Raw genomic sequence first — 21098 nt, 5'->3', positions numbered from 1 at the left:
TTGTAGCCCGTTCGACACCGAAAGAGACCGGACCGGGCCCCCTCTCTTCAATCCTCGGACTAAACTGTATGTGTACCATTCTAGTTATATTCTTGCTATCGCTCTGGGAACGTGGCACCTCTTATTTACAGGTTACAGCGGTATTTACTGGTGCATAATACTACTCCGACCTAATTTTCCTGTTCTCTTTAAATTGACAAATGGCAACCAAAGAGAGCAGGATCCCTGTTTCAAATGGTAATCTTACTGGCACCCTTGACCACTTTATTGTAAGAGCAAACTCCGTGATTGATCAAGGTATTGATCTTATGCAGAAGAGTGTCACAGGATCTTGCCCTTGCTAGGAGATCTTCGCTGGGCCTCCTTGCTACTGCCCGCTCTCCAAATGGTTCTGGTGTTAAAACTACCACGTTACCCCTCTCCCAATTCATGGATGATACATCACACAGCGATTCCCTGAGCTGTGATGATCTCGCAACTACTTCAAGAGATCTATCACCTCCCGTGACTAGACAGGGTCCAATCCTTCGGAATAAAAAGGGAAACGCTAAAGAGCCGATTCCTAAAAATAAGCCCAAACCCTCTAATGAAATTAGAACTAAAACTGGGGGAGTTAAACACGTAAAAAGGCGAAATAATACAATCATAGAGACTTCAAATGTGGTCATAGAAGGCCAGGGTAGTCACACCTTATTCCCATTGACGACCCATTTGAAGCCTCACGGGGACCCTGTAAGCCAGGCACATGTTGATTCTTTTGTTTTATCGTCAAACGTAGAAGGAGAGGCAACAACATTACACAAAATAGATACATTACTGCGCACTCTCCTTGGTCCATTGGAAAAAAGGCTAGATAGCTTAGTGACCCATATTACAAAGCTCGAACAGCAATTAAGGGGATTCATAGATGGTGCCAACAACAAAGTACGCCCCACATGTTCCTGTAATTGCATTCCTAAAGGTAGGGCGGGAGGGGTAGTGAATGACACCTCCTCCTACTTAAGCTCAGACATTCGGCCAGTCACTAATTCGCACCTTGTTCCCCAGGTAGTTTCTGCCACTACACGTAATCCTCCACAAGCACAACACGAAGCTAGACCCCCTGATAAGCAAAATTTAAACAATTTTGCTACGGGAAAGGCCTCCCTGGCTGAAGAGAATGACAATGGAAGGATGGTGCAGAAGGGTAATCAGGGAGAGGTACTTGGGTTTACCCCGAGATTCGATCTGCCCCCGGCAGCAAGCCCTTATCTGGTTGTCCTTACTGGGGTACCAGAAATTAGTGACCCTAGCAGCGAAGACTTCACTAATTTGAAAAACAAGACAATACACTGGCTTAGCACTCATAGACCGTTGCCCCCTCATGTTAAAAGTGAGATCATCATGGTTAGAAGGGTGGGCTGGGTGGGGTGTACCCCTAAAAATTTAACTGGTGACTGTGTTATAGTCAATTTCCGGGACGTCAGGACAGTAGACTATATCTGTAAGTGGGAAACATCCCGCTTTGAAACAAAAATAGGGGTGCGCCCCCTCTCCTTTTTTTACCCATCCGGTCATTCGAGGCCAGAGGGAAATGGCTGGACCTATATCCCACATTCTCGCAGGGGAGGCGATGGGAAATTTAGGCGAGATCCATACGCCCTGAAATGGTCCCACACCCCTTGCTCAAACAGATACAGTCTTCTGGATCAGGTTGACTGACTGCCCAGGCATAAACAAGTACTACAGGGAACAACGGGGGGTAACATTTCGGGACCTGAGTTAATTGAGGTAATAGGGGAAAGCAATCTGTCAACTTGTATCCAGGGGCCCTCCTCTGATACTACGGGGATTACCAACAGTCTCCCCCCAGAGAAAACCACACTGTCTCCGGGTGTTCTGTGTTTGCCTGATAACTCAGATAGCACTAGTGCTGTTCCAGCGTGGCCTATTGAACTACAGCCCCAGAGGTGTCCATCTTATCAATCAGATTCTTCACCAAATCCCCCGTGCCACCCTCAGCTTATGAACTTAATATCATGGAACGTGGCGGGTCTGAAAAACAAGTTAGCCTGTCCAGAATGGGGTACCCTTATTGATACCTCTGACGTGATCTTATTCCAGGAGACTTGGGCTAGGGAGGAGGCGCATAGATTGGGGTTTGTGGCCTTTAATATCCCAGCCCGTTGGGGTGGTAAAGGCCGCCCCTCTGGAGGCCTGACTACGTGGGTCGGTATACATCTGGGGTGCAGCGTGGATCCGATTAAAACAAACTCGGACGACATTTTATGTGTCCTTATGACATGGCCCTCCTCATATAAATTGGCTGTAGTGAATGTATATTCCCGGCCAACTGCATTGGCAAAGGAATCTAAGACCATTGGGGAACTATCAGCTTTCCTTGAATCTCTAAATCATGATATTCGCTATGTGATTGCAGGAGATTTTAATTGCCACTACGAGCCCCTGCAAGGGCTGAATGAGGGGGCATTATCGGGAGAGGATGAGTTTTGGGGAATCCCTCCCTGTTAGACTAACTACGCAAAGGCCTGGACCCCGTTGGCCATGCAGATTATGACTTTAACTCTTCATCATTCGGTCAGGGCGGTGAATGGTCGGAAGTCCTCAGATATCCCCTCCAAGTATACTTATAATAAAAAAGGTCAGGAATCCCATCTAGACTATGTCATGGTTGAGACCAGGCTGTGGCATAAGATAGTGGATCTGGAGGTATTGAACAGAACGGACAGCGACCATAACGCACTGTTGCTGAAAATGGATATCCCCAATATCTTGAATAGCCATTCTGAACCGACCTCTGACCCTGGCCTGGTCATTACCAATAATAGGAGGCGGGTCAAGTGGGGGAACCTGCGAGAGAGGAGGGACGCTCTCTCAGGTTTATACTCACTCATCCTTCCTTTTCTTATAAGGGCAAGTGATATCTGGGCACATGGGCAGCTTACCGGTACACCCAAGAACCTGATTACTGTCCACAAGGAATTGGTCGACACTCTGGCAGGCATTTTTAACCCTATTGTTACTTCGAGTAAGCCTAGGAATTCCCTAATGTCTTGGTATAATGCCATGTGCAGGAGAGCTAAATCCGACCTGATTTATGCCATCAAAATCGGTAGTGATAGGCTAACCATCCGTGCCCTTAGACACTCTTACAAAGAAGTTATGAAACAGGCTAAAATAGACTGGGATCGGGAGAGATGGGAGAATTTAGCCACAGCACTTGCCAATAAGGAAGCGCGGAGATTTTGGGCCATCGTGAACACAGGGTGTGATCAACCCCGTAACGCGATTGAAGTTAATCTAGATGCGGGGGTGTGGGAATCTCACTTTAAATCCCTTTATGCAGCAACTTCCGATCTAGATCTCTTGCCCTTCCATGCTCCCCCTCCAGGGGATGATGAGGCCCTGGAATTTTCTTTAGAGGATGTCACTAATGCTCTTGCAAAATTGATGATGGGTAAAGCACCAGGCATAGACAAACTCCCTGGGGACATGTTTAAAGAACAGCCAATGATATGGGCGCCGTATTTATGTGCTCTATTTAATTCTATCCTGTATGGTGCTGAGGTTCCGGACACCTGGCTGGGAGCAGAAATTATACCGATTTATAAAAAGGGTTCTCCCCTGCTCCCCGTCAATTATAGACCCATTAGTCTCATTGATGTCCCCCAAAAAATATTCGCACGTCTTATTCTAGATCGTTTGCAGGAGTGGATCAATGAGTATGAAATTCTTTCTAATACAACAAGGAATCTGTCAGTCTGAAAACATGGGCACAGTCGCTAAAAAGGTAAGAATAAGCGAAGAGTTTGAAAAAGGAGCCTCAGAGTGCTGTAGGATTTATTAGGATTTCCATCAAAAACCAGTGTTTGGTGAATATCATCATCTGGATATCCACACCTTCCCACCACTGTGATTCACTCCATCTTGGAGTTTAATTCGTGGTTAGTTGATAACCGGAGCACATTTTTGAGGCCCATGGAGGGGGAAGGAGAGAAGACAGCCAAGCCGCTAATAGGGGCAAGATGTGTGATATATACCAAAATGATATATAAGTGGTGCAGTGCAGTAAGGTGAAATATTAAAAAAGGATAAGGAGGAAAAAAAAGTTTATTGAGAAATATTCCTGCCAATCCTTATCTAAAAATGGTGCAGAAACCTTAGAGACAAATTGGTTCATACACGACCCCGCGAAGTAAGACCACGTCCCATTGGCACTTTATGGGACCTACCTGCAGTACAAGGACACCACCCATGCGGGACGTGCTCAATATGCCCACAGACTAGCCATTCTACAACACTAGACATAGGCACGAACACACCATGGGAACAAAGATCTTTTACCAACTGCAATAGTGACAATCTAATCTATATGATCGAATGCCCCTGTAAACTCCGGTATATAGGGATGACCACTCGTAAAGTCAGACTGCGAATGCTAGAACATAAAAGCACCTTTCGCTGTAACAAGACTAATACGAGACTGACACGTCACTTCTATGAGGTAAAGCACCAAGCCAACGATTTTTGGTGGACAGTCTTAGAGAAACCCTTTATCCCATCACATGTAAGTGATACATCTCGCTTTTTGTTTTTAAAAGAACAACGCTGGGTGTTCAAAATTGGTACTTTTCAAAAAGGATTGAACGATGATATTCCGTGGATCTCATTATAACTCTCCACTGATCAAGGTTCATCCTGAGATAGTGATTAAGTTTTTAGACTATCTGCCTCTTACAAGAAAAAGTACATGATGCATTTACAGCGCATGCTATACTCATGGGTTACATCTGATTAATGTCGACTGTGGAATCCCATGGTATGGTGATTAATATTAACCTCATTTAGATCTATGACTTGAACTAATCGCTAGATCCAATCTATCTATCATATGGCGGTATGTTCGCGTCAAGCTGATTGATAAAGTTTCATCACCCGTATGCACACATATACGGAACTACACCTTCCTGACACGCTGACGTCATTCTGTAGTCATTCTCGAAGTCCCGCACGACCTCGGGCTTTACATGACCCTATCGGAACTACACCTTCCTGACACGCTGACGCCATTCTGTAGTTATTCTCGAAGTCCCGCGAGACCTCGGGCTTTCCATGGCCCTATCAGAGGCCATAACAAACCAAACACAGTAACCCATTGGTCCCACGTTGACGAATCAGGTCGTCGCTTAACCAAAGCGTATGTTTTTAACACCACTCACCTGTGATGCCGGTTACCTCCCAAACGGCTCAGACTTCACATCGAGGTACCGACGGAGAGGTAAGCGGTCTAAACTTAAAAACTTTGAAACTCTAAAACTTTGTAACAGACGTGGCGTAATTGTGCACTGCGTGTTCCACCACTGTCAGAACATTTGCGCGTCTGCAAAGTTTATCAACTCAGGTGTTGTCTTGTTTTCTTGGGTGAAGTCACTTCAGCGTTCAAAGCAGAGCATGTAATGGACATTCAGACGAATGTCTCAATTTTTAGATTTTGAACCATCGTATCTCATGGTTCATCGCACTCATTCTCCCCACATTTTATTCAACTTTGTAGGGCGGGGCCTCCTTCAAACCTGAGTCATTACCGGGTGAGGTGAGGCTCACTTCTCGTGCTGATCAGGTAAGCACTTGAGATTAAGGCACAGCGTTCTAAGCGAGAGTTTGTCCGATGGTTTCACTCACTTTGTTGCTTTTTGATTCTCTTTTCGTATTTCCGCAGATGTTCATATACACACTGACAGTACGAAGAAGTTATACACCATAATAAGGTTGTATTTTTTAACATTACTTCACAATTTATAATTTTCTCACTCACTTTTGCTGCAGTAGCGATAATATAATGAAGGTCCTGACGAAAGCCATTTGACCCTCCAGGCAAGCAGGCTGAAACATGTCGACCCTATTGTCAAACAGCCTATTTGTTAGAAGCTGTTTCTGCACCATTTTTAGATAAGGATTGGCAGGAATATTTCTCAATAAACTTTTTTTTTCCTCCTTATCCTTTTTTAATATTTCACCTTACTGCACTGCACCACTTATATATCATTTTGGTATATATCACACATCTTGCCCCTATTAGCGGCTTGGCTGTCTTCTCTCCTTCCCCCTCCATGGGCCTCAAAAATGTGCTCCGGTTATCAACTAACCACGAATTAAACTCCAAGATGGAGTGAATCACAGTGGTGGGAAGGTGTGGATATCCAGATGATGATATTCACCAAACACTGGTTTTTGATGGAAATCCTAATAAATCCTACAGCACTCTGAGGCTCCTTTTTCAAACTCTTCGCTTATTCTTACCTTTTTAGCGACTGTGCCCATGTTTTCAGACTGACAGATTCCTTGTTGTATTAGTAATTGTATGGGGGATTGAGTCTGTCTTGGTCTTTAAATTTTCCCTCGGACCCTCCCCCCCTTTTTTGTTATTATGAAATTCTTTCACCATATCAGGCGGGTTTTAGGAGCAAAACATCCACCATGGACCAGATCTTCCGTTTAATAATGCTGTATTGGAAGACTGTGACGGTAGAGGGTGGCAGCCTCTACATGGTGTTTGTAGACTTACGTTCAGCGTTCGATACTGTCCCCAGGGGTAAACTCTGGGCTGTCTTGCGGGATTTGGGAGTTCCGAATTCTTTATTGGGGCTATTGGTGAGGCTGCACACCCAAAATTTTGCACAGGTCAGGTGTGGGAGAGGGGGTGTACTGTCTGCTAGGTTTCCGGTAAACAAGGGTGTCAGGCAAGGGTGTGTCCTGGCACCCACCTTGTTCTGTTTAAATGTAAATGGGATGATATCTTACTTGGATGCAGTGCCAAACAATGATGCACCCAGATTGCAGGCAAGAAAGTCGCGGCTATAATGTTTGCCGACGACACCTTGCTATTATCTAAGTCACTTATGGGGATACAACGCATACTGAACGGTTTCTACAACTTTTGTTGTGAACATGGTTTACAGATAAACGTAGACAAGACCAAATTTATGATCTTTAACCCCTCATCACACACCAGACCACCACCCACCCTGGATTCGGTTTTACTGGAGAGAGTCCACACATTTCAATATCTAGGCGTCACATTAAGTGAAAATCTCTCCTGGGGCCCTCATCTGGCCAAATCACAACTTAAATTGACCCAAATAGCTGGGGGAATACTAAAAATGACAAATGCCTCCACTTATAAGCCTATAAGCCCTGGGCTTGAAATTTATAAATCGAGGGCAAGAGCGGCGGCATTGTATGGAGGGGAATTATGGGGGCATGCAGAGAGACCTGAAATTACCAAAGTAGAGAATAGATTTCTGCGGCAGCTGCTCCTGCTTCCCCAAAGTACACCTCTCCTACCGCTAAGGCTTGACCTGGGTCTACCTCCTATTCAGGAGGAATTAGCCATTAAACCTCTTAGGTTTTGGAGGAGGCTTTGGCTGACGCCCGAACTTCTCCAGTACAGAACTGAACTCCAAGAAATATTGGGTCTAAGCAAAGCAGCACATATTCCCTGGCTCTCTTATATCAAACAAGAACTATTGGCAATGGGCTTTGCGGATTTGTGGTTCAACCCGGCAACAGCCTGTAGTGAGATTTCAGGGAATTCTTTTACAGAGTACTACAGATCTCGTTGCTCCAGTGTTTGGTTGCATGATTCGCAGAATGGTTCAATGGTAAAAGCATTCTTAGAGGTTAAAATTGTATATTCATTTGAAGATTATTTGAATGTGATTTACCCTACTCTGGCTAGGAAGCTTTACATACAATGGAGGTTTGGCTCCCTTCCTATTGCGTGTCTTACCAGCAAATGGTCATCGTCAGGGACCTCCCAATGTCCAGGCTGTGGTATGGATAATGAAAATGAATGCCATATTTTATTTTTTTGTCCTCTCTATAGTAGAGCCCGCAAGTACTGGATAGTACCAATCTGTAGAAATTTAGGCTTCCGGAAATGTTCTGATGCACTAAGGATTTTCAAAACTGACACTGCAGGGCATATTGTGTTTGCACTCTCTAAGTATTTGCATACTATTTGGATCAAAAGGAGCTTCTTAATTTCAAACAGTGGTTAGTAGTTTTGGTCTATATTAGACCCTGAAATTGTAGTTATTGCTCACTACTGTATGTTTTATTGTTATATTTTTTATCTGTTCTTTTATGGCTGAAATATTGCCGAAATAAAGATTTATTGATTGATTGAAACTTCTTCAATTTAATGCCGGTGTTTAATCCTCCAAACTATTATTTTCACCAGTATTATTAGGCATAGGATGATCTCATAGCGAGTACGCTAACGATGTAATAGTCTCCGTGGGTGTGCGGGTGAACCCGGGAATAAAGCATCTGCTGACAATTTAGAAATCATAGAACCAGGGGCCAAACCCTTATTACAGCTGGGCCGGAAGTAAAACCGGCGGGGAGAACAAAAGCATATTTTTACCTTCCCAACAGCCCTGAAGAAGTCATTTGGGCAATCACCCACGACAAAGCACATGTTGGCTGGGCGATCGACTTGAATAAAAGAAACAAAGAACATTTCGCAAAATCCTTGAATAATAAGAATATGTGTTGAATATAATTGTTTGTTTCATGAAACTGGCTAAACTAGGGCCGAACTTACCAAACCAATAGTGTGTGCACAGGACATGAGTTTTGTTTGCAGTGGACCTCATCTTGGGTCCATATCTGAGGTTTTAGGGTGTTAGCTTCCCTCACCTATGCACCGCACTAATACTTGGAACAAAAAAACGGCATACACTAGGGAGGCGCCATTTCCTCACTCAAAAACACCCCAGGGGTTTTTGTAAACTAGCACACATGCAAGTGCCACAAAGGCTGCTGGCCTATAAACTGCCATGCCGAACTATGTGCTTAGGACTTAAAGGTAGTTTAAATCCCCCTGCCCTATTATGTGCTAGGGACTTATAGGGTAGGCCATGCCAATCATAGGTGTACCCTAACACATAGTGTACCCTAAAGCATGTGTATGTTTTCACTGTGTGTTCATCCTAGAACTGTTTCCAACATAGCACTGCTCCTGGGCCTGCCCAGCAGAGCCCTGGGCACTTTCAGACTCAGAAAACCTGCATCCAGGGGGTCTCAAATGGGGCAAAAAGTGGGGGACATTGCAAACAGGTCATGATTTCTAACACTTGAGGTATGGTATTCGTTAAGTGCCATGGTGTTTGTAGATGCTTCATCTCATAAAACTTTAAATTATTTTAAAAACACTTTGCAACTTCATTTAGAATTAGTTGCAAATACATTGTTTCATGCGTGATACATTGTACCTGAGCTAAAACTGATGACCTTTAGTATTTCTATTTCCACTGAACTATTTCTTATTCTACTTATTTTATAGTCCTACTTGGATCATTTAATAATGCTGTAAAATGGGATTGAGAATTGAAGATGTCCCGAAAGCAGCATTCTTGCCTCCAGCTATCCCTCCATAATGTGTTGCAGATTCATAAATAGTACTTTATCCCTTTGACAAAACGCATAGGAACATTATTAGTTCAGAAACAAGCTGGCCATCAAACACCAAAACCACAACCCCTGCTGCCAGGCATGGACTACGCCAAGCAGAAAATTACAAATCAACTTACAGCTAAATCAACTACATTTATCAAGCTACAAATCAAACCAAATGTATCTATTTGTTTATGGTTTTTACGCTATATGGTATCTTCAACACTTGCGAACAGCAAGTGACTCAGACACAGAAAGTTAAGAAAACATGAGAGTTGTGATACGTTATCTTTTCTTCTATAGCGTGGTGACTCACTCCCAAAGGAGTATCTCAGCACTTGCTAGAGTTAGAGTCCTGATAGATCTGACATTCTTTATTTAAATGTGAACTTCCATTTTACAAGTGCATTAGCACCTCCTTTGACGTGTTGGTCAAATATGAATGTTTTGCGACTGGATTTCAGTTGTCAAATATTGATATAAAAGATGATGATTCAGTATTCGCTATGGTCACTGTTAGACATGTCAGCCTTAGTGTGGTCTTTTCCCAAACCTTTTGCTTTCACCACTCCAATTTTTGCTGATCTCGTTTTTGTTGGCCTTAGAACTATGTGCACTTTACCATTGCTAACCAGTGTTGTAGTGCTTGTGATCTCTCCCCTAGACATGGTAAATTTGACCCCGGGCCTGTAAATTAGATGATACTAGTCAGGCTGCTGCACTGATTTTACCACCCACTTATGTAGTCTTGTAAAACCTGTCTCAGGCCTGCCACTGCAGCCTGTACCCGTTTATTTAAACTGCCTTTTATTTTGCCAAGCCCAAACCTTCCTTTTTATAGATATACATCACCCCTAGGGTGTAACATATTAAAAAATGTGGATATGTACATGGAGTTTTAAGTTTTACATGTCCTCGTAGTGAAAAACTCTTAAATTTGTTTCTTCGCTAATGCAAGGCCTACCTCCCATAGAATAACATTGGGTTTCTTTATTTCGTTTAATAAATTATAATTTTTAATAGAGAGCAGATATTAATAGGTCGAGTTTGGTGTCTAAAAAGATGTAATGTAAAGCCCTCTCTAATTGTAAAATTGGCTTTTAAGTCACAATTCTAAAAATGCCACTTTTAGAAAGTTGCCATTTTCTTGTCCTGACCATTTGGTTCCTGCAGCCTGCCTCTGGGTCACATGACTACGTGTAGCTGGCAGTTGGGCCGTGTGTATTTCTCCCATACAGTGAGATAAAGGGAAGATAGGTGCTGGCAGAGTGAGCCACTGTGACTTAATGAGGAGACAGAGCTCTCCTAAAACACTTGCACATCAGAAAGGTCCTGCCTAAACACACATACAAAGGGCTTGTCACTAGTCTTTTGTGTCCTCAGACGAGCTGGGCCAGGACAAGTAGAAAGAGGATGCCGTACACCTCAGGGGGTAGAAACCTTTATAACCTACTTTTACTGGGCATCAGGTATAAATAGTATACCCTCAGACCCAACCCTTCAATAAACCTCTGGACCTGTGGAAGACTCAAAAGGCTTGCTCTGCTCCTCTGCAAAAGGCACTGCGACTCTGCTGCCCTGCTACCCTGCTGCCTGTTGTCCTGCTGCCTGAGTGTAGGACTGGACCTGCATATTGAACCTAGGACCACCAGAGTGACACCAAGGGCTAATTGGCTGGCTTCCTGATCAGAAGCCTCAGGGACAGTACAGGCTCCAACCAACTTGCACCCAGCACCTGGGCTCAGTCAATCAATCAATCAATCAAAGACATTTATAGAGCGCACTACCTACCCGTAGGGTCTCGAGGCGCTTGCGGGGGGGGGGGGTGCCGCTACTGCTCGAACAGCCAGGTCTTGAGCTTCTTCCTGAAGGAGAGGTGGTCTTGGGTCAGGCGCAGGTCGGCCGGGAGGGAGTTCCAGGTCTTGGAGGCCAGGTAGGAGAAGGACCTTCCTCCTGTAGTGGCTCTGCGGATGCGTGGGATGGCGGCGAGGGCATGGCTGGCGGATCGGAGGTGGCGTTTGGGGGCGTAGAAGTTGATTCGGTTGTTGAGGTACCTCGGGCCTTGGTCGTGGAGAGCTTTGTGTGCGTGGGTAAGGAGGCGGAAGGTGATTCTCTTGTTGACCGGGAGCCAGTGCAGGTCTCTTAGGTGTCCGGAGATGTGGCTGTGTCGTGGGATGTCGAGGATGAGTCTGGCTGAGGCGTTCTGGATGCGCTGGAGTCTCTTCTGGAACTTGGCGGTGGTTCCGGCGTAGAGTGCGTTGCCGTAGTCCAGTCGGCTGGTGACGAGGGCCTGGGTGACGGTCTTCCTGGTCTCTGTGGGGATCCACCAGAAGATCTTCCGAAGCATGCGCAGGATGTTGAAGCACGACGAGGAGACGGCGTTGACTTGCCTGGTCATGGAGAGGGAGGAGTCCAAGATGAAACCCAGGTTGCGTGCGTGGTCCGTTGGTTTGGGTGCGGTGCCCAGGGCGAGGGGCCACCAGGAGTCGTCCCAGGCGGAGGGCGAGGAGCCCAGGATGAGGACCTCCGTCTTATCTGTGTTCAGCTTCAGGCGGCTCGTCGTCATCCACTCGGCTACCTCTCTCATCCCTTCGTGCAGGTTGGCTCTGGCGGCGGCGGGGTCGTTGGTCAGGGAGAGGATCAGCTGTGCGTCCTGTCCCACAGGTGGTGTCACCCCAGTCCTGTACCCTTGGAAGTGGACTAGTTCCATTTTGACATGCTCTACCTTCCAACAGCTTGGACAAAACTGGGCAATATAATTTTTTCCTCAGTTCAGAGGTCCGGGCAATGTAATCTAGATGTATTGAGCCTACCCATTCAGTAGGTTGACTGTTAAAATGCAAACATATTTAATATTGTTTCTATTAAAAATGTAAAAAATATTCTTAAAAACACAATCCCAATGCTGGCAGTCCCAAAGTCGTTTTTATCCAGATAATGGAACAGTCAATGCTTCCAACATGCATTATTTGCTAACCATACAACAACTAAAAATATTCAGTAAATCCAAAGTCAGATTCTAATCTTCAAATGACCTAACACCAAATACAAACTGGCCACGGATCCAGTGTCTAATTTAAGTTAAGAAATAACCCAAACGTAAGTAAAACTTTTCACTATACAAATCCCAATTCACCTACATCACAAAACAAAAACCAATTCTCCGTCAATCTAACACCTGACACAAAGTACAGAATCACCCCCAACCTAATTAAGGTTTGCAGCCAATCCAATAAAGAATGGAAATCCACTACAAAACTAAGCAATATTTTTACAGTTTAATTAAATCACGAGCTACCACAACATATAATCTGTGCCAGACATATATAATCCTATTTCAAAATGTTTTAGCTGAACTTGCAATAAGAAAACCATCATATCTTTGCTTGCTTGCGTAAAGGACAATTTAACTTGATAGCAACAATATTTGACATAAATAACTTAATGGTGTCCTCTTATGTATTATCATTATTCTACACTCTTCACAACAGTAAAATACAATACATATATATTTGTGTTTGTTGTCCAATAACTAACTTGGGGACATATCATCAACAACCGGCGATAATTATCGCTAAGCACAATGTTTGGCGCTACGTTGTTGATAGGGCAGGGCATACTTAACCATGATATCCACCTTCCATTGGATATCATGGCTAAGTCAAACTAAAAGCAGGCGTAAGGAAAGTAGAGATAACCGCGGTTAGCGCTACTTTTCTTATCGCTATGCTTGTTAGCGTGCCAATTGATAATTGGAGAAATGTCGGTTAGCGACATTTCTCCAGTTATTTTCGGAAGGAACGCCCACTTTGCATTAGAGATGCAAAGGGAGGCATAGGGAAAAAGGGTGCTAACATGCGATTTTGTTGATAGGGCGATAGTTTTATCTCCTTTTTTGGCTTTTCAAGCCAAAAAAGAGGAGATAAAGCCCTTGCTGATATGCCCCTTCAAAACTAATGAAATACAAAATAGCTTACAATAGATCAAAATGTAATTCAACTGAGGTGCTTGCAACTAATTAATTATTGTCATGCAGAGGATACCAAGAACAACAATGTAAGGGGACAGTATAATTTCATTTTAATTACATATGCTGTTAAACACTATCTCTATGAAGGGCCTGATTACAAGTATAGGTGCTATTTATCGCACCTGGTAAATAACGATACCACGGGGTTTGCTAATTATTGGGTGAAATAGCACCTATTATGAAGTTCTCGGGAATAACATGCAGATTTTGGTGTTAAATTTACGCACGGGTAGGAATATTAGAGAAACTCGTAATCAAGCCCTAAATATTATTTTCTGTAATGCGATCTAGATAGTTACTCATCATCTAATAGCCTTAGTGCCTGACTATGAGTAGGTTGGTTAATTCCAAAACATGCGTAAACCCCTGTTTACGCATGGGTCAGAACCCCTGTTTATGCATGGGTCGGATTTACAAGTTTGAATGAGTTTGATTTATTGTATTCGATAATGATAGAATGCGTAACATTCCTCAACCTTTGTTGAATTTCTGCTAGTCAAACCTGCCAAAATTTAGCAGAGGAAAGCCTACATTTACTGAATCACGTGGATTTTGGTGCATTAAACACCAAAATCCATATGTTATTCCACATTAACTTTGCAATAGGTGATATTTATTGTACGCAATTAATAACATACCTCGTGGTATCATTATTTATCAGAGGCACTTAATAATGCCTAATCTCGTAACCAGGCCCTAAAGATAAACCCTTATTTTTCATAAGATTTTAACCTGGAGTTAGCTTCTGAAATTTCAAGAGTTTTGCTCAGTATTTGACAAATTGTGTGCTTTTTGTGTGACTCCCAGCACAGTGTAAACACAGTGTGGAGATGTGTGCATTCTGTTATTCTACTCGCAAATCCTGAACAATACTAGCCAGTTCCATTCGCAACTCATTTATTTAGCAGCGCAACTGATCCACCAATATACTTACTCACCAAAAAGGAGTTGGAATGTCTTGCAAGAGATGCGCTGGGCCAAGCTTTGCCTGTAACAAGAGGTCAAACAGAAGCATAAGTAAAAACGTACGGCTGCTTTCAGTTACAAAACTGTTTTCTTCAGCTGCACTTGCTGTCTGAATTGTTGTCTGACTAATGTGCACCGAGATTGTGGTTCTACAGCATCTCAGGACGCGTTTGACCTGTACACCTGGGCTGAATATCACAGATTGCACTCGTAATAGAGCACTATTGTTTCCGGTTTACGTACATTGCTCTCGTGCTGCTGCTAGCTTGCACCAGCGTTGAGTGACAGGTGTAAAAAAACATTGGTACAAACATAGGTGAAAAATGGCACTGGCGTTAATGTAATCGACATAATTCAGAAATGCTGTTGCAAAAAACTAAATACTCCATATCGAAAATGGATATAAAAGGTAAATAATAATTTTTCATGTATTCTTTGCTTAATGTACATTTTCCTTTTGCTCAAATACCTGCTCTTTATTTATTTGTTTTAAAAAAAACTGCATCTCCAAGAACCATTGTTGTTCACTGTGCTGCCCTTGAGGAGTATATTTCTCACAACTAATGCTATTGGATTTTTGATTGTATCATTCCACTTCGTATGGGATACTTGCATTACAATGTATGACCAAACTCAATCATCAGACATTCAATGTATTTTATGCCCTTGGTACATTGCACACCTAAAGCTATCCTTTTTAGACCTGAGCTTGAGACTTAAAGATGGCTGCCAGATTGTGCATCTCTTGCAGGTGAATTAAGTCGAACCAGGGTTGGACAGGTCTATAGGGCAAATAGGCAGTATTTGATGGGCTGGTCTGACAGATTGGTGTGTGGGCATTTTTTAGCTGTTCGTAGGCCTGTTTTGTGGCCAGGTGGGTCAGATCATACTGATGATTATTCTGATATTACAGCAATCATCCCCTGCACTAATCACTATCTGCAGTAAACACAAATCTATGCAGGCTCCCATACCTTGCAAAATACCCAGTGTGTCTTTACTATCTGGTTCCCTAATGAGGGCCACTTTTATTTTGCTACCAAGGCCAATTTTTTATCATAGTCCGATGCTGATCTGTCTTCTTATGAGATCAAAATGAGTTTTCTGATTGCCACAGTGCTCTCTTGCTTGTATTTTTCAGTTGAGCAGTGTTTATCAAAGAATGCGGTAACTGGTTAATGACATGCCATGGCTCAGTGGGTCCCAAATCTTTGACTTCTGGGGACCCCCACTTAATCATTACTGGAATCCGGGGACCCCCACTGAATAATTTTGGACCCCCCCACGATTCCTTACTGGAAGCGGGGGACACCAGACTAAGCCACAAAACAATACACAAAAAATACAGCAAAAAACATTCAGCAAATAAACACTCAAATGTTGACCCATTTAATTGGCAAACACATATAAAAATATATATATATATATTTTTGTTTATTTTAATAGAAAGGTTGGAGCTTTTCTAAAGTCAATTGTGGCCACTTTTCATCCATACTATATTCTGTTTGACACACCTATACTGCTGCCACAAATCAATCTGAGATACTACGTTAATTTTTAGCCTCCAATTTCAAATTCCTTTACATTTACAGTACGTTTTAGTGTTCAATTGCACATTTAGCTTCTTTATTTATATACACCTTATTAATCTGTTAATAATATGTAATTATCTAAGTAGCTGCGGACCCCCTGAGGAGGCTTGGCAGACCCCCAGGGGTCCCCGAACCACAGTTTGGGAACCGTTAGCTCATTTCCACATAGATAAGGGCTTGATATGACATTTAAATATATATCCCCACTGATAGTGCCTAGGGATCATTCACGTTCTATAAACATCTTTAACATGAGGACATCAGGGTATTGTCAAGTCTGCCAAAATGAATGCACTTCTGACATTTTACATATGTTGGTAGACTTGAACCTTTGATCTCCTTTCGTCTCAGTCCACAGGTATTGCTGCTCATAAGCATCGCCCTTTTCAATGAAGAGCAACTGGGGCTCAACAGCACTGTAAGGAATCAAACTCCAACATTTAGAGAAGCAGCTTGACTACTTGCATGATGCCAGCAAGCTTCTGTTTGGACTGTATCATCAGCTTTCGGTTGCCCCGCCTGTGACAGCCCGACCACTGCACAGTTTGGAAATGTAAACTTTTACCAAACCAGGCACAGGTGGCCAGAAACTAGGGTGAAATTGTTTTCAATCAGTCATCCCTTCATGGATCTCTTTTATGAGGCGTTTCTTTTTAAGTTTGTGCCTCAATAGAAATAAGCAAGAAGGAAAATTGGGATAGTAAAGCTGTTCTTGTTTATATATTTCGTCACAAACAAAATGCTTTTTAAGGTATTTCAGATGGTCAGCACTGGTTAAGTGGACTGAAAATCAGGGGGGGGGGGGGAATAAGGTCTGTAATCCAAGAGGAGTGCCTAAGAATTGTCTATAAGAGTTCTTCTACATCTAGCATAGAATAACATTTGCCACCTCCTCCTCCTGGTGTTCTTCCTCTGTTTTTCTTGGTTCTCCTCCTATACCTTCTGCTTCTCCACATTCTCCTCCTCCTATTCTGTTTCTTTTCCTCCACTTAAATATCTTCAACATCCTCATCCTCTTCTGGCTCTACATACCCCTTCCCATCCTGCCCTCCTCCTTTTCTATTGACTCTGGTCAGCCCCCTCTTTCTCTACATGTTCCCCTTGGTGCCCCTTCTCGCCCTATTCTGGGTCCTGGGCCTTCTTGTCTCTGCCTCTTCAAACACCTGGTCTTCCTCTGGACCCTGGTCCAATTCTCCGTAGTCTGGATCCTCCTCCTCATGGCCACACCTTCCTTTTGATCCACTTGGCCTGCCTCCTTATCCTTCCAATCCTTATGGTCCTCCTCCTGGTCCTTCTTCGCCTGGTCTTGGTTATTCTCTGGGTCATCCACCTCATTGTCCCTCTGCTCCTCCGAATCCTCCTTGTCCTGATCCTCCTTTCTGGCTCTTGTCCTCCTGGTCCCAAAGGTCCTAGTTCTTACGGTCTTGTCCACCTTCTAGGTCATGATCCTGATCTTAGTCCTTGACATTCTACTACTCTGGTTTCTCTTTCCCACGGATATGTTCCTTGCCGTCCTGGTCCTCCTGGAGTTGTTCTTCCTGACCCCCCTGATCTTGGCCCTCTTGCTTTCAATGGCCTACTTAATCCTACTATTTTCCACTCACAGTGGTGCACCTGATCCTGCTGCCCCGCCCCCACCCAGGTCTCCAGCCACATCCTCATTTTATGATTCCTGGTGCGCCTCATCCACCTTCGGTGGACCATGTTATGAAGTAGTCTTGGTCCTCCGTCTCCTTGAACTTCCACTTCTGATCCTATTTTTCATTTTGCCCCTACATCTCCTCCCGGACCTCCAGGTACAGCTGCTGAGCACACTGTGTAAGAAGGTCGAATTCCAGCCTCTGCTCATCATCTTGTGAATTCTGGAAAATCACCCTGTGTTTAAAATAAAACGTGTAACTGTGTCTGTTGTGAAGCACTCTTACATCCTTTGCCAGGGTTTGTGCTATATCAAACTGCAAAATAAATGGAAAGACAACCCCTTAACATTTGATGCTAGAAAGAGATACACATCTAGTGGCTGAATTGCACAGTGTGAAACATTTGAGGTCAATCCCAGCTTCCCTGCTTGACCAAATTGTGTGATCATTGGCAAATACTTTATTTAGGCAAACTTCCTTTTGGTTCTATATCACTCAAGAGAGCACCATCACATACGAGCTCAGGATGTACGTTATACAAAAACCTCTCTTGTGTTTGATTTAATATCCTGTATTGTAGTTCCATCTATCATAGGAATCTACGCCACATATGGGGATGGCTTTACTCTCATTTTATTAATAGCATTGTCATCACTTTGGAGACTGTAATGTTTAACAGTGCATGTTTAAAATACTACTTTTAGTAAATACTTCTCAAATAGGCGTATGTATTTGGCTAAAACGCTTCCTGAAGACAGCTTATCATATTCTAATATGATTTGTTGCATGATTTACACGCCAAATATTTTTAAGGCTCGGCTCGAGGCATGGGCTCTTAGAACCAGAGCCGACTCTTGGCTCGGCTCTGGCTCTTTGTCAGCTCGCTCCTGTTAATTTGTCATCTCTCCGCTTGCCCACCTCTGCCATGTAGTGGAAGGACACTTCCAGCACAGATTTCACCTGCAAATGGCTCTTGAATAAGTTCAGTAGTATTGGAATTAGCTTTGTTCATCATAATTAAGTTTTCATTTGGTGTCTATGTGAGCAAGCAGTGTATGCCCTTCCTAGCTGGCTCCAGTATTTTTCAACATTAAATATTGCATATTAGTGTTCAAAGCATTTATGCCTTTGTGCTATGTTGCAGCCCAGTGATGAATCCTCATGTTTTTTAGTAAAAGTCAAGGTTCGGTTAATTAAGGGCATTAATTTTGAAGAGGAATTAAAAAATGACTTTTGCGCTCAATCTCAGCTTAAAACGTTTTTTAAAATAGTAAATTTAGTGAAATATGGAAAAATGTAAAAACTTTCGCAGTCAAATACAAACATGAAATTTCCCATTTTAAGCGCTGAATGTTTGAGAGCAGGAGCCCCAATACTTTTAATACATCACATAGGATTCAATGGGTAGGTTAACTTGTCAATTGTTGTAACACCCTTTTCTAAAACCATATGGTAAAGCTTGGTCGTTTTTACCCTCTACTTATTAATCTGACGGCTACTTGAAGCCCAAGTATTTATAGACACCGAAATGCATTCTAATATGTGAGTGTTAGAAATATTTTCTTTTCCGACAGTAACACATTTATTTGTACATTGTACACATTTTACATAAACTGACTATTCTTGGAACTGTACATGCATGGAAACAATATTCATAATATCGATGTGATGTCTATGTGCTCATCATAGTCCTTGTAGTAACAAACGTGCTTCAATTGGCATTCCTACCGAAAAATAACTTGTATGTTTATAGACAAGGTGGTTTTTAGTGTATCCTTTTGGATATTTCAAGGTCTTTCTTCCTCATATTGTGCCTAGATCACAACACAAAATTAAATACCAAGCTCATATAGCACAATCATCTCACTGTCCTTTCCCGCCGCCTCCTAGTGTTCCCTCTCCTCCTGGTCCAGGTCATTTTTTCTCATTCTTGTGAATGCTTCCAGGTCCCTGGCTTCTTTCTGCTTCTCTCCTGGTCCTCCTCCTCCAAGTCCTGAACACAGTCCTTTGCCTCCTGGCCTTACTCTGGCTGATCCTTTGCCAGTCTTTCTACATGTCCTGGTCCTCCTGGTTTCAGTCCTCTTGCTAGCCCAATGCTCCTGGACTTGGGTTTCCGTGATTTTGCACACAGACCAGACGTACGCCACAGGACCTAGACACATTCACTGGTCACATAGCGCTCAGAGGTTGCTCCAAGACCAAAACCCATCTTCAAGACTTAAGCCTGGCGACAACCAGAACAGAAATACATCCTCAAACAATCCAACCTACCTCTAGTAGTATCCAGTTTTTCACATTTACAATTCGTCTCTTTTGGGATCACTTCACATCTGTAGACGCCTCCAAAGATTCGATTCTGGGTGCTCTGAGATGGGGAGGTCACTAGGATCCTAGAGCAGTAGAAAGCGAGGTGTGGTTAGGTTTATTTTACATCACCCCGTGATAATTATAGTACTTTTTCTGTTGTGAGAGGTCATGTTTATTGCTTGAGGGGAGGACAGCGGTTCATGCTGTGAGAGGTGGATCGCCGTTCATGTGAAGACACATGAACTAGTGCTTCTGCCGCAAGGGATGGATGACTGTTCATCTTGAGAGAGATGGATGACTGCACCAAGAAACATACATGGAAGCTACAGAATGACGGCTGCTCGTGTTATAACAGATGAAGAGCTTGAACAGTCATGGGAAGGCAATGGCTGTTCATCATATTCTGGTAAATGGGTGAATGCTCATGTGATCAGAGGTAGATTGATGGATGGCTTATTTTTTTAGGGGCATGTGTGGGTGGGAGGTTGTCTTATCCTGAGAGGCGTATAGCTGTTATTGTGAGTACCACTAAATATGATATTTAAAAAAACAAAGAATTTTTGAATTTCATTTGAAAATTTATCATATACAAGACCCACATATGTTAATTCATTCATACTTTTAGCATCATCAAATATTTGTCCTTCACAAATGTACTAACAAAAACAACAGTTGATGGACAGAATGCAGAACAATGTCATACATTAACCCCAGTACAGAGATCTGGGCCTAAAGCCATCGTTTTTTTGCTCACCATGCCATTCCAGTTTGAACCCAGCCATATGCAAATTAGTCTTGACCCTGTGCCTCATGGGAACAGTCCAGCCCAAATTGCCAAGCCAGGTCCTCCATGGACTGGAAATAAGCATCCTAGGACCGGTTTCGGGGGTTCACCCCTCTTCAGCCAGGATAGGTTGATTCCAGTGGCATGGAGAGCACAGAACTCACGTCTGAGCATACCCGTCCGACTCGGGTTGACACATGCAAAAACAACAGTTGATGGACAGAATGCAGAACAATGTCATAAATTCAGACCAGTACAGAGATCTGGGCCTAAATCCATCGTTTTTTTGCTCACGATGCCATTCCAGTTTGAACCCAGCC

General features: G+C 43.2%; 1 protein-coding gene across 1 annotated transcript in view; it reads right to left on the bottom strand.

Moving 5' to 3' along the window:
• Window positions 1–21098, bottom strand: part of ITGAE (integrin subunit alpha E) — an 847690-nt gene that overhangs the window by 624930 nt on the left and 201662 nt on the right. Inside the window, exons 3-4 of the mRNA XM_085649316.1 lie at window positions 19959–20077; window positions 14428–14477 (exon numbers count right to left, since the gene is read on the bottom strand). Of these exons, the coding sequence (XP_085505442.1) occupies window positions 14428–14477; window positions 19959–20077 (169 nt within the window). The remainder of the gene's footprint in view (window positions 1–14427; window positions 14478–19958; window positions 20078–21098) is intronic.

The sequence above is a fragment of the Triturus cristatus genome, chromosome 3_2, assembly GCF_964204655.1.
Source record: "Triturus cristatus chromosome 3_2, aTriCri1.1, whole genome shotgun sequence".
NCBI lineage: Eukaryota > Metazoa > Chordata > Amphibia > Caudata > Salamandridae > Triturus > Triturus cristatus.
This window is presented reverse-complemented; position numbering and strand designations above follow the sequence as displayed.